This window comes from Thamnophis sirtalis, unplaced genomic scaffold (genome assembly GCF_051295495.1).
Source record: "Thamnophis sirtalis isolate CommonGarterSnake01/CBP01778 unplaced genomic scaffold, rThaSir2_p1.2 scaffold_3, whole genome shotgun sequence".
Taxonomy (NCBI): Eukaryota; Metazoa; Chordata; class Lepidosauria; order Squamata; family Natricidae; genus Thamnophis; species Thamnophis sirtalis.
The window spans coordinates 103868516-103882417 of NW_028261383.1; the positions used below are offsets into that span (position 1 = coordinate 103868516).

A 13902-nucleotide genomic window follows, 5' to 3' on the forward strand; every position below is an offset into this window, starting at 1 on the left:
ATAAACACAAGAGATATAGCAAAAATTATTGCAACTATTAAATTCAGCTATTTTGAATTTAAGATTTAATACAACAAATATGTTAAATATGAAATAATATACTCTGTATTTCATGATTTGGTCTACAAATCTTGTGCTATTCAGTAAATAATCTCCCATTCATAATATTATTTTTTCAGTCTATCTGACTCAACTACTCATTGGACTACAGATATTATAAAGTCAGTAAACTTTGTATGTATTTAAAAACACAGAGCAAACTACATTTCAGGGAACTTCTAGTACTCCTTATCCAAACAGAATATTTGCACATACCTGGTCTGCTAACATAAGTACTGTTTTCATTGTGAACCTACGAGAACAGAAGTTGAAGAGATCTTCAAGACTAGGTCCAAGAAGATCCATGACTAGAACATTGTAATCTTTTTCTTGACCATACCACCTGCAAAGAGACAGAAATCAGTATTAGTGTTAACCTGGATACAATTGAATGGCATTAATTTGTTAAAGGTGACTTCAATAATAAAATATAGTGTAGTTTTCTTAAAATTTTGTAGAATCCAATTTTTCAAAACCCATTTAAAACCATGCTGCAAATTTATAGTGTAGAATATAGTTCCCATATTCAACACACCAGTATTAACTTTACACCCTGTCTAGCATTTAATGATTAATACACCATGTCTAATATTTTTCCTTATTGCTTGTTTGGTTCTTCCTCTGCATTTGCCTCTATAAGCAGTGAAAAAGTCAAGATTTATTTATTTACACACACACACACACACACACACACACACACACACACACACACACACACACAGAGAGAGAGACAGTAGCATGACGATATTGCAACTTGCATCAATGTTATAGTCTCAATCATCTGGATGATTCAATTAGTTTATAGATAATCTAATTTTGAATTAGATTAAATTACTTCAAAAGCAACGTCAAAATAGGCAAAAAGGTATTTTGTAGTCAGGAGGCTAGTTTATTTCATTATCATGAAAAGCAACAATGTATGTATAATGACTTGAATAATTCCTCATCCTGCACTGCAAATCTCATACCGAGTATAAAACCTGATTATATGTCTCCAAAATCATTTTCCATTTATGTTTGTATTTTCAAGTTGGGAAACAATAAATCTTCAAAAGTAAGGTCCATACTGCTCCACTCTGCTACAAAAGCATAGACAATATATGGTGCTGTATATACTGGAGGATTACAACTACAACTGTCCATTACTATAGGACAGCAGAGGTCCTATTAGATTTATATAAAATTTATTTATTTAAAATAAATTCTGAAAAAAGGCAAATAGTAGTAATGGTAGAATCTGCACAATAAGTAATAAGCGGTTGGTTAATGATCAAAAGTGAAATATTTTTAGAAATAGAATTATTTTAAATTAGGCGGTGCAAAGTAACCACCCCAAGCCCTTAAATGGTCTAGCAGGAAATAAAACAAGGTTTCTTAGCTCAAGTCCATCATTAAATACTATACTATCAAGATAGCATAAAAGCAATAATTGGACTGTATGATTTGATTATCAAAAATTCTTTGAGGAGATGTTGATGCTCTATGAACCTAGTTGTTTTCTTGCGGACATTTCATTACCCAGCCCATGCAACATCAGGACTCAACCCAAACTTCTTCTGAATATGAAAAAGATTTAGCCAAAAATGATCAGGCTCAAATCATTGTATTTTGGACATGTTATACAAAGACCTCACTTTATTGAAGTCTATAGTGCTAGGAAAGATGGAAGAGAAAAGAGGATGCCCAGCAGCAAAGTGGATGGATTTAGAGTCAGTGGCAATATATACACGATTGGAAGATCTGAAGAATCAAGTTGGAGATAGATTATCCTGGAGAGAAATAACCATTCATTGCGATGAATATAGGGGAATGTATATACATATTCATCTTTAGGTTAAGAAGCTTTATGCAGAAAAGTCAAATCAATCAGAGGCATGAAATAAAAAAGAAAAGGGGACATAACTAAAACCAACTTAATTCACTATACTTTTCCATACTTTTCAAACCTTACCAATTATTCTTGCTACCATATAGTGGTCTATCATTTCATAGAAGTAAAAACGGATTCTTAAAAAAATGGCATGCTACTGCGATTGAATGGAATAATGGAGGAAAAATGTGATGATTTAAAAAAAATGTGGAAAAGTTCTCCCAATGGAACTTGCCTCTAATGGGAAAAAATGCAAATTTGTGGAAATATAATAAATTTTAAAAATTAAAATGTTTTCTCATTTAGAATGAACCTGTTATTTTAAGTACTACTTTATATATAGTTTTTGCCTCCCCCAAATGTTTTCAAATAATCCCATGAATGAACAGTATTAGGCAATTGTAATTTGGACTGTAAAGAGAAACATCACAAAAATCTATATACTCTGTACAATACTGTTGAACAGAACTGAATCCCACAAATGGTATCCTCAAAAAGAATGGATGCAAAATTAATCAATGGTATGAAAATGCTGAAAATGTAAAGTGCAATTTCTAGTATAACTAGAAAAATATTATAGCATGGATGTGATTTGCTTTTAGAATACAAGACCTGTGCAGTTTATTCAATATATGTGCATCTATGTCTGATAAAAGAAAGGGATGTTGTTCCAAAGTAGAAAATTTCTACAAAAGTAGAAAACATTGAATGAGATTAACTTATTTAGTATACTTGGGAAAATATTTGGGCAGCATTTTAATTGAAAAGTATTAAGAAGTAGTGATGAACACAAGTTGTGAAATGCAGTAAGCCTTCGTATCAAGCATATATTTGCTCTTCAGCAGATCACTGAGAAATATATAAATTGAGAGTTTGTACATTTGTGGGTTTAGAGAAGAAATACAGTAAAATGAATATGTAATCTTTGTGCAAACATGTGATTGAAGGTTGGCTTTTGAACAGTATAAAAACCGGCTCACTATGGAATGCTTAGCAAATGGTTCAATGCTGATTGTTTAATGAAGTATTTCTCAATCTTTTTTCATCCATGACTTTGTTTTTCACCTATGGCTTACTTGCTCAGGTCATATCAGTAGAAAAGATCGCCACTTATACACCTGACTTTACTTCTCTGTGGCCACCTCAGTATTGTCTCCATTACATGTATTTCACTTGTGATCCACTTGAAATATCCTAGCTCCCCGCCCCCCCATTAAGCCTTGATTCTCCTTGATTCAGCTTTCATTCATTGCTTCTTGTCCCGCCTTCATTATTAACAATGGCAAATAGTAGCTTTCCTTAAGTAGATGATGTGCTGAAGGCTTCCAGGAACTGCAAAAACCACCTAAAACAGGGCTTTAAGAGTTAAAAGATTTAGTGTGAACTGCTTGCCAAATTTTGTTCACACGATCCCAGGGATGCTGCAATAGCTGGAACTTTGAAGACCAGTCCCTTTGTTCAGTGCCATATCTTTGAACTGTTGTTTAACAAGTAGTTGTAACTTAAGGAAAATCTATATAGAAAAACTGATAACATTTTGTGTTGATGAATAAAAACTGTGCATGAAGGCTGTAATTTTTGGTTAATTATTGCTTCTGTTGTTTGCTCTGGATTGCTTTTTAAAAATATGGCTAAGATATAAAAACACTGGGGACATATAGCTTCAACTCTATCCTCAGCCACAGATACTCAGGAGAGTCAGGATGATTTCAGGCCAATAAATCTTTCAGACCAACCTATATATATGATTACTATTATGAAAAAAAATTGGAATAGAAAACAGGATATAAAATGAATGACTAAATATTTAGACCAACAGGCTTAGAAATTCCCAAGATTTAGAGTTATATGAGACATTCCCAGAATAAAAATCAGCAGAGTTTTCTCTCGTCACTATCTAAATATGCCCCAAGACCATAAAAATGAAGAATGCAACAGAATAACAGAATATCTGAACAGAAATATAACTTTTTGATCAAAAGACTCAAAACTGGACTTTTTCAGCATTAGTACTTACTTAACCAAATGGTAACATACAATGTGTTTCATGAAAATTCTTGCTTACAGAAATACAGCAGTATTTTGCTCGTTTAGAGAATGGGATTTAAAGTGGAGAACAAAGCAGAATATTCTGATCATGTCCTGTGAAGCCTGGCAGGCTCCCATCACCTAGCCCTCTTCTAGTATTTAAGAGCATACAACCTGTGGGGTAAAATATGGCTGGAGCACAGCAAAAGTGAATGTTGATATATGGAAAAATAAGTTTTTGTTTTTTAGAGGTTTCGAGTATTTTATTGTTGATTTGGCACATGAAATGGACAGCCATGTATGTCTTTTAAATAAACCCCATAATTCAGAAGTTTTAAGTTATAAATGCAATTTTACAGTTGTTATAACTCTGTTATTGTCAGATTTTGTAAGGTCAAATTTTACCAAGTGATTCCTAAAAATGTAACATAAGTAATGTTCTTTTCCAATTAATTTACTATATAATCCTCTTCCTTCAACTATGCATTATTATACATGCATCTACAAAAATGGATTAATTAGTTAAAGGGATTTTAGAGATAAAGAGATTAAATTCTAGATTCTTTAATTATACAAGCTATGAGGAGTGTTCCACCTGTCAGCTCTGAAAACCAGAAGAAGCAAGCTGGACTGAAGCAGAAGATTGTTAAAAATGTGGACACAATACACTGTTACTTTGATTGGTTGAATTATATCTTATGATACTAACAGGATTTACTGATGGTTTGGCGGAATTGTTCTGGATTGTCACTGAAAAATCCCTGAAAATAAATGAAATAAATCCTGTTCTATGAAGTGTGGATTTGACTCAAAAGAAAAGGGACAAAGAAGTTGGGTTGTTGCAGAAAAAAATATCTGAGTCTTAGAAAAGTAAAAAACATGAATTAGGGTCAGTGCAGTGACTATATAGACTGTTAGGTAGAGATGTGATTATATATGTATGTTGTTATTTGGATTTGTATGGCTTCAATTGATGTATTGTTTTACCGTTTCATATTTTTAAAATAAATCTTTATTGGGATGGACAGCTATGTAAATTTGATTGATAGACGATACACAGGCAACATACAGGCAGACACAGGTAGGTAGCTCTCTAGGCAAAATCAGCCGCATATAAATTTACTAAATAATACATAAATAGAACCCTACTGCTAAACTGACCGGTTAGTTTCAACCACTCCACTTGTTTGCAGGACCACAGATTCCTGAATTATATTACTGATATACCAGAAGTGCAAAGATTTGGTGGTAAGGGGCGTTGGTCTTACCTGATACGCTCCTTCTCGTTGTGCTGGGAAGAGAATCCAAGGTATGGGCTTCTCTGCTCTTCTGACTCAGCCGACGATCAGAAGAGCAGAGAAACCCATACCTTGGATGTGTCTAGCACAATGGAGAATGGATTTGTTTAATAATATGGCTGATTTTGTTCTATGTACACAGTACCAACTGCTCTAGACATTGCAACAACCTTTCTAGACATTTTTGGTATGCAGTCCTCACTCAATATCCCTATAATAGAAATACAGAGGGGAAAAATTTCTGGAAGCCTTCCAATATTCAATCAAATTTGCTTAGAGATTGTCACTTATGATAATTGTATTTCAGCATTTTTTAATTTAAAACTTTACATCCCAAATACGTAATCAAAATGATCATCAGACAATAGTTATAAATTTTATTAATCTATATTGACAAATAAACAATTCTAGTACACTACATTTTATAATGGCAACCAAAACAAAGGTAGACACTACATTTCATTTTTATTTAGGTATAAAACATGTCATTGTATTACAAAAGTATTAGTCAGTAGAACTGGCTGGTTCTCTCTTACTTCTTGCCAAAATTACCATGTTACAATTTTGTTTTTAGATTTAATTTTGATATTTCTCTTATTAGCTTAGATTGTAGCTTTCTAATCCTTATTATGTTTGCATTCTCAACTATCTTGGTTAATTAACTCCTAATATTAACATGTCAACTTAATCTTTTTGGCAACATGAAAATGCCAATGTCATCTTTTGTGGTAGTGGGGGGGGGGGTTACTTCTCTATTTTAGCCTACAGCACTAGTATTTCCTCTTGCCAAAATGCTAGTTCCTGAATTAGGATATAAACAATGTTCAGGGTATCAGAATGATATTTCAAGAACAGGGACAAAAAAAGTTGCATCATGGAGAGGTTGTATTGAGAATTCCAGCTAGCCATTCCAGGTTGTTCCAGTTTATATCACATTCATTCTATTTTATATTTTCTATGTGCCAACTCTAACATCCTGTGGTCACTAAAACTGTTCAGTTCTCATTAACGTAAAAGACAAGTAATAGAAAATGTTGGTGCTTAAAAAGCAATGACAATGCAGTTTTATCCTGATACTATATTGCCACACAATTTCAATAACTGCAGTTTAGTGAACCCCTTTATTCACAATTTATATATGGAAGGAATCATGTGTGATACAATTTGGGACTGAAAATGTTATTTTCAGGTCACTGGAATATAGGCTTAGATAATATACTTTGTATTGCTCATAAACAAGTTTGCAATTTCCAAATTATGGTGCATAACATTCTGGAAAAACTGTCAGTGAAATAAAACAGATCTGCTGTTTCATTTCAAGTAACTGACAATGCAAAAATATTAGCATCACTGAAGAAGCAAAGTTTTGCTATTCTCTGTTAAGTATATTCTCTTTGATAACATTATCAACAACCAAAAATAAATGCTTACCTATCTGTATTTAATTACAGCTGATTACATAAAGCCCTCCAAATCATCTTACAAAAATGCAAACAATAGTCAAAACACAGAAATATCGGACAGAATTAAAAACTAACCAATAAGTTAAATATTTTAAGAATTTAATAACTGTATAACAATGATTTATGTGTATTCATCCAATAATTATCTTCATAACTATGAATTATAATTATTGTTTAAGATGTCAACATCTATAAGCTGAGAATCTCAAGAAAATGTTATATAGGGTACACAAGGCAAAAAACACAATCTTGAGTTTCCAAGCATGCTTTTGTTTTCCTTCTTCTGAAACTTCATCTTACCAAATTAATTTTTGGAAGAATAACAAATATTGTCAGTATAAACTCAAATGCTAATCAAAGAACTGAAAACACATCAGACGCTAACTATGTTAGAAAACTGAAACAATGCACTGTCAATTTAAACCAAATCATAATAATTTCTTTATTCCTGAACTGAATAACCAGCTCTAACAAACATGATTCACATATCTAAAAAAAAGTAAGATTTCTTAAGACAAAGTTTATTAAATAAGCTAGAGTGACTCCTAACATCATGCTATGCCACAAACCAAGTTTTATAAACCACAATTTTATATTAAAATAAACTATAAAACTGACAAAAATGTTTTATCTTTGTGTACATAAGTGTAAATCCACTCAATAAATATAATTAATGATATTTATTTAACATTTGGAACATAGACAAAATTATACAATATTCAAATTTAGTCTTGGGTAATTCAATGCTAAGTATTTCTCTAAGCAACTGGATATTCTTTAGTTATCATGATATAAACATTAAGGCATCTCACCTGCATTTAGCAAGATTAGACATACTTAAGGCAATATCTCATCTTTACAGATCAATTGATCTGACAAAATTAAACAATGACTAGGTTAAATACCACACTTCATCAAAGCCTCCCATATGTTATTCTGATTGTTTCAGCCACATAAAATAGAAACAAAGAAAAGAGTTTCCAGCACTCTTTTCACCTCATAATTGCAAAACCAGGAAAAATAATAATTCTATATGTTGAGTACTACAAACAAGCCAGACGAAAAGAAAAAACCAAACCCAGAGAAAGTATTCAAGAGTTTTTATAAAACTCCCTTTATGGAAGTTTTTTTTCCTCCTCCTATACTGCCTTCCAGTAATTTTAGTACAGTGCATCCTTTTCTTTTCTCTTTGGAAGATGCTTAAAGAAAGGATTGTAAAAGAAATCATCAGATTCTCTCTTTAAAAGTAAAAGCACCACAAACCTTACTCTAAGAGCCAGTACTTATAGTGGTTAAGATCTGGATTAGGCATGGAGATCCAAATTATAGTCTTCCCTTAGGCACAAAAGCTACCGGATGACCTTGGCCAATCACTTTCTCCTAGTCCCCAAAGAGCATCAGCTCTGTGACAAACTGGCTTAAAAGCAAACCGTTCATCAACTCATGCACTGATGGCTTTGTTGTGGGAACATACACAAAGCAACCAAGCAGACCCAACAATCAAGCAAGACAAATGGTAAAGCACCCACCATTATCATAGACTGCAATCTCCCATATATCCCTTTTCAAATCAATTATCACCACCAAGGCATGAGATAATTCATGCGGAAAATGAAGGCCACTCCAAGAACTCAAATTGGATTTGTTTCAAAATAAACCCCTTCTTAATCTAAATTGTGTATGCCTAAATCTACTCATGCCCCAAAGTCAGCAACATTCTTCCAGGATCCAATATTTAAAGGTTTACCGACAGATTACCTCCTTTTACTTCCTAGCACCTGGCAAGATGATAAAAGTAAAGAAGAAGAAAAATTCAATTTCTCCCTAGTAGATTATTAAAGGCAGGGAGGAAGGAACTGTTGGTCCGGAAAGGCCCCATCCTGAGAGAAACACATACAAGAAAACTGCTCCTTACAAGTGAACTGCATTTTACATCAGTAGCAATAAAATATATAAATAATCATAAACTCATATTCACATACTGTTGAATAAATAATTATTGTTTTTACATTTGAAGGGCTAAAGAGGACAGAATAACAGCAAAAAGCAAAATTCACAAGTTTGAACATCCCTTTACAGCAAAAAGCACTTACTAAATCAATATACAAAAATATAAACAGAATACACATGTCAATCTGCCTAACAAGCTAATTAGCATAGTATTTTGAATTTTAAGTATATCTGAAGACAACACAAAGACGCACAAGAGACTAGTGAGTGCAAATAAGATATCAGATCAGCAAGTCAATCAGAACTTCCATTTTGGCCTTTCAAAATGATCACATAATCAAAAACTATGTTTTTCAGCCTATGTTCAAACAACCAAGCAAATCAGTGCCCCAATCAAACCTGTATTATACGGATACTTTTTACATTTACATTTCATCTTGTTTTTCTAAGAAAGTTATACATAAAACAAAGGTACATGAACTCCAACATCCTATGGGAATCTTTAATCAAAAGACCCCCCCCCCCAACTTTCTTGACAGTTAAGGAAATAATTTCCTTAAAATGCTTCCTGCTTTGTCCCACAACTTCACCTCTAGATCACCCTACCCAATCTAAGTCAATAGCAATAGGGGCACAACAGGTACTTCCAGCTCTACCAAGCTAGAAAGGAAAATTCAAAGTATAACATTCCATGCTGAAAGACAAAACACTGTTCCATTCAAAACAGCCATATTTTGTTTTGTATTTGAACCAAAATTTAGTGAAGAAATGTGTTTTATTGTGAGTATAAACCTGTTTTATTCCTTCTTTTCCAAAAGTAATGTTTTGTTCCATTCCAAATGTATCTACTAACAAACACTGGGATGAAGTCTTTGTTAATAAATACATTTATCAAATCATATCTTGTGTATATCTTTTAAGCATTTCAATATCAATTTCCTTAAAGTGTACACCAGAAAAAAATTAAAGGCAGCTAAATGCCTCTGCAATTTTTCTTGCAAACTGTACTGCAAAGCCAAAGTTTTAAGCGAAATCATCTAGCTACAGAATGATTATAATTATATTTAACATAGGCCGGGCCTGAACAGAGCATTTTATCAAAGTTAATAACAAAAGACAGAACATAAAAATCTGTTACACAATGCACAAAATTTTATCATCACAATTAAATAGTGTAATTACAGCTGAGTTAAAGGAGGGAGTAGTTGCTTCATATGAATGTGTCATCAAATAATCGCATATTCATTCTGTAAAAGACAGAGCTTTATGTCATAATACTTCCTTGCAGTTTATGAATTTCACAACTATACAGCCTCCTCTAAAGGCAAAGATATCAACATTTCCTATTGTAGTTTAAAATGACAAAGGTTATTTATACACAGAAAATTCAGAATAAATCTAAGTAGCAACTTTTTAAAGTCAAGATTTGCACACACGCGTGCACACACACACACACACACACACACAGACACAAGCTTAGGTATAAATGACACATAAAACACAGTGTCATGTACAAGAAATAAAAGCTCTTCCACCAAGATTTTAGAAAAAAATGCAGTTTCTTTAGCAATCTGCATATTTCCTTGTTCTAATATACTAGCAATATTCAACATTAAACCCCAAATACATCTCTTCAGATATCTATGGCACAGATCAACAGATGTAAAAGTTTCAGACACTATAAAGTATTTTAATGAAAATATTCCTTAAACCTTCAATGCAATTTCCTTATCTCTATATTAAATTCTTTCCATTTCCAAAATCAAGCATTCAACTATATCTCACAATAAGATTCTAGAAAAGTATTGATCTTCAAAGAGCAAAAAAGAAAACAGCTGCTTTAACAAGAGTATATAATAGTTCAGTGATGTATGGTCTTCTCAGTAACAGAAAGGGGCTTCCACGTATCTCCTCTCCCTCATCTTCACAAGCCCATTTTTCTGAATATCTCATTATTATTATTAAAAGGGAATAGAAAGAAATAACATGCCCTACTTCTCAGGAATGTTAAAGTACTGACATCCGCCATTTTCTCAGCAAAGGAGGAAGACATGTTGGAACAAAAACACAAAAGAGAGCAGCCATTTCTATTGGTACATCCCAGGAGTTGCCAGCTACCCCCCCTGTATTTCAGAAAATGATCAGAGAATTTAGTTGGGGGGGGGGTGTTATGAAGGCTGTGGGGAGGGGAAGTATGAAGCAGCCAAACGAAAAGCTCTCAATATCTTTTATACATGCAGTTTATCATAACACTAGGTAACATATAAACACTTCCTCTAATGCAGAACAAAGTAAACTGATCCTTTAAGAGAAAAGTAGTAAATATTCCACCTGCCTAAAGCTATAGTTCTTACCTTATATGAGGGATGCCAACTCCCCCTTGCAGAATCTTGTATAGTTTGCTTTCATATAACAGCTGGGGATGCCTGGCCTTCTGTGATTCTAACTTCACAGCTACTTCCTACAGTGGAAAAGGAGACATGGGGGTCAAAGTCCTACTAATCAGGAGGAATATATCTCACTGCTTCACAAAAACTGAGAATAGGTGAAATGATTTGTATCACCCCCAGGATTAGGAATCTCTGCAAATATATTCTATACAATACTTGTACAGAAAGCCATTCTCAAAAAGAATGATACTGGGCACCTAAAGTTATTCTGGAATATGTTAAAATCGTGTCCTTTTTTTGGGGGGGGGACAAGATCAGGATGACAACATGAAAAAAACAAGCGCAAATCTTTCCACAAGAGTTTTTACTGGTTCACAGAAAATAACCAGAGCGCCTATGCGTTATATATTTACTTCATACATCAACTACCCTACCACAAAACGTGTGAAAAGGGGCACTTCCCAAGCCTTCGAATTAAAACACTGCAATCCCACAATATTTTGGGGTTGTTGTTTTTAAAAATCCTCTGCCCACATAATTTTAAATTCCTATTTGGCAGAAAAATATCCGGTATTTTGCTTTAAACGTTTACCAAAATGCCAAAAATTAAAGCAGGGGAATGAAAGCCCAAACGGCAGGTTCTCCAAAGCCGAATTACAGACAGAGGAAGACGGCCAGACCTCAAAAATAAAAGTGCAACCACGAAAGAAGCTTCTCACTTCAAGAGAAACAGCTTCCTCTCTTCCTAACCGCGCCGCCACTCTTCCCACACAACGGACACCCGGGGCCGGATCCGGAGCCCGGCACGTGAACCCCCCCGCTTGACTGGAAGGCGACCTCTACCCTCACTGGCGAAGCATAGGACATCCGAAGGAAAGAAGGCGAAAGGAAAGGCCCAGGCACCGCTCGGCGCTTACCTCCCCGTTGGTGATATTGATGGCCAAGTAAATGTCCCCGAAGGAGCCCGAGCCAATCTTCCGCACCAGCTTGTATTTGTTCCCGACAATGAACTCGGCCTTGGAGCCGCTGCTGCTCGCCATGGCGACGGAGGGGATGGGGGGGATAGGGGTTGTTTCCCACGCTTTCGAGAGCCCGCGGAAATTTCCACGGGGAGCTCTTGCTCGACCACTGCCAGGGATGGGGCAGGGGAGGACTGAAGGAGGAGAAGGGGCTTCGGTCTCGGCGGCTTGGACGGCGCTAGGCCTCTCTGGAGAGTAGACGTCCCACGCACTTTCCCGGCTGACAGCGCGGCTTTTCCCCTTCTGAGGAACAGAAGGGAGTCGCGGAGGGGGGGAAGGGGGGGAAAGAGGGAAAAGAAAAGCCCAAGCGAGTCCGTCCGTCCGCCGCCACTAACTGGCGCTTCACTCGGCCGCCGCCATCTTGTCTGTCTGTCGCTCTCTCGCTCGCTCGTTTCCTCTCTCGCTGCCGATATCCAGGACACAAAATGCCTCCAGCCCGCGACCGCCGCTTCTTCACCGCGCTGAGTACTCTGGGAAACTGGAGAGCATACCAGCCTTGCGCATGCGTCTCCCAAAGGGAGGAAAAGAGGACAAGCAGGAAGTATCTGTGATCTTAACGCTTTGGCAGGGCGAGGCCGGTTCAAAACATGCGCATGCGCAAAAAGGCGGCGGGCTTGTTCTTTGAAGCGTAGAAACCCCGCCCTCCTTTACGGGCGGGGGGGGGTGGAATTAGAATTACGCAGTTACCATCGTTCCACACATGCAAAAGAGGTTTGTTACTGTACCTTTCAAGTACAAAAAAAAAAAAGAAGGGCTGGTCATGCGCATGCGCTTTCTGAAGCAAAGGTGCTTTAGGAACATATCGTGAGAATCGTGTGACTAATATTCTGGTAAACTAGATTAAGCCCGCTTGTACCTATTATTTCTATCAGTCATATTGTTTGTGTGTGTATATGTACGTCCATACACACACACACACATATACATACATATATATGTATATACATACACATATACATATATAGACATAGATACATACATATATACTGCCCTCATAAATTCATTAACACTTTTTCTCTGATAAGAGGCAAAACCAAACCCAGAAACCGGAGAACTCTGCTATTTCATACAGAAAGGAAAGGAAACTTAGTATTAATCTTGTGTATTAATTCAAGAAAGATTAATGTTCCTTCCCTGAGGTACACGATGTGATCATTTTTTTCTCTCTCCAAAATGAGACAATAAATGAATAATGAAGCGAAAGCCCTTCAGAAATTTTCAAAAGGGATATTTATAGTGCTGTTTGGATACATCCCTTATGATTCGTGGAACAATGCAACCACTATTTATACATGTATATATAATTACCCCTAAGATTTTATATGGCTAACAAAATAAAACCGCAAACAATAAAACATTGAAAATGGACGGGATAAAACATACAAGTAGTCCTCAGCTTAAGATTGCAATTGAGACCCAAATTTCTGTTGCTGAGTGAAAGATTTGTTAAATGAATCGTGCCCCATTTTACAACCTTCCTCACCACAGTTGTTAAGTGAATCGCTGCAGTTATTAAGTTAGTGACACAGTTGTTAAGTGAATCTGACTTCCCCAATTACTTTGCTTGTCAGAAGGTGGCAAGAAGTGATCACGTGACATCAGGAAACTACAACCGTCACGTTGCCAAGTATCTGAAGTTTCATCACGGGACCATGGGGATGCTGAAGTGGTTGCAAGTATGAAAAATGGCCATAAGTCACTTTTCCCAGTGCCGCTTGAAGGTTACTAAATGAACTGTTGCAAGTCAAGGACTGCCTGTAGGTAGTCTCTGAAGGAAAATAGTCC

At 35.6% G+C, this 13902-nt stretch overlaps 1 protein-coding gene across 5 annotated transcripts in view; it reads right to left on the bottom strand.

Moving 5' to 3' along the window:
* CSNK1A1 (casein kinase 1 alpha 1) overlaps positions 1-12654 on the bottom strand; it is a 36429-nt gene extending 23775 nt beyond the window's left edge. For 2 of the 5 annotated variants that reach the window (XM_014064885.2, XM_014064882.2), the window contains exons 1-3: positions 12016-12653; positions 11063-11169; positions 316-442 (exon numbers count right to left, since the gene is read on the bottom strand). In XM_014064885.2, the coding sequence (XP_013920360.1) occupies positions 316-442; positions 11063-11169; positions 12016-12138 (357 nt within the window). In that variant the 5' untranslated portion in view covers positions 12139-12653. Of the gene's footprint in view, positions 1-315; positions 443-11062; positions 11170-12015 lie in introns of all 5 variants that reach the window. The other 3 variants (XM_014064881.2, XM_014064884.2, XM_014064886.2) reach the window with 2 other exon arrangements.
* Positions 12655-13902: the final 1248 nt, after the last annotated feature.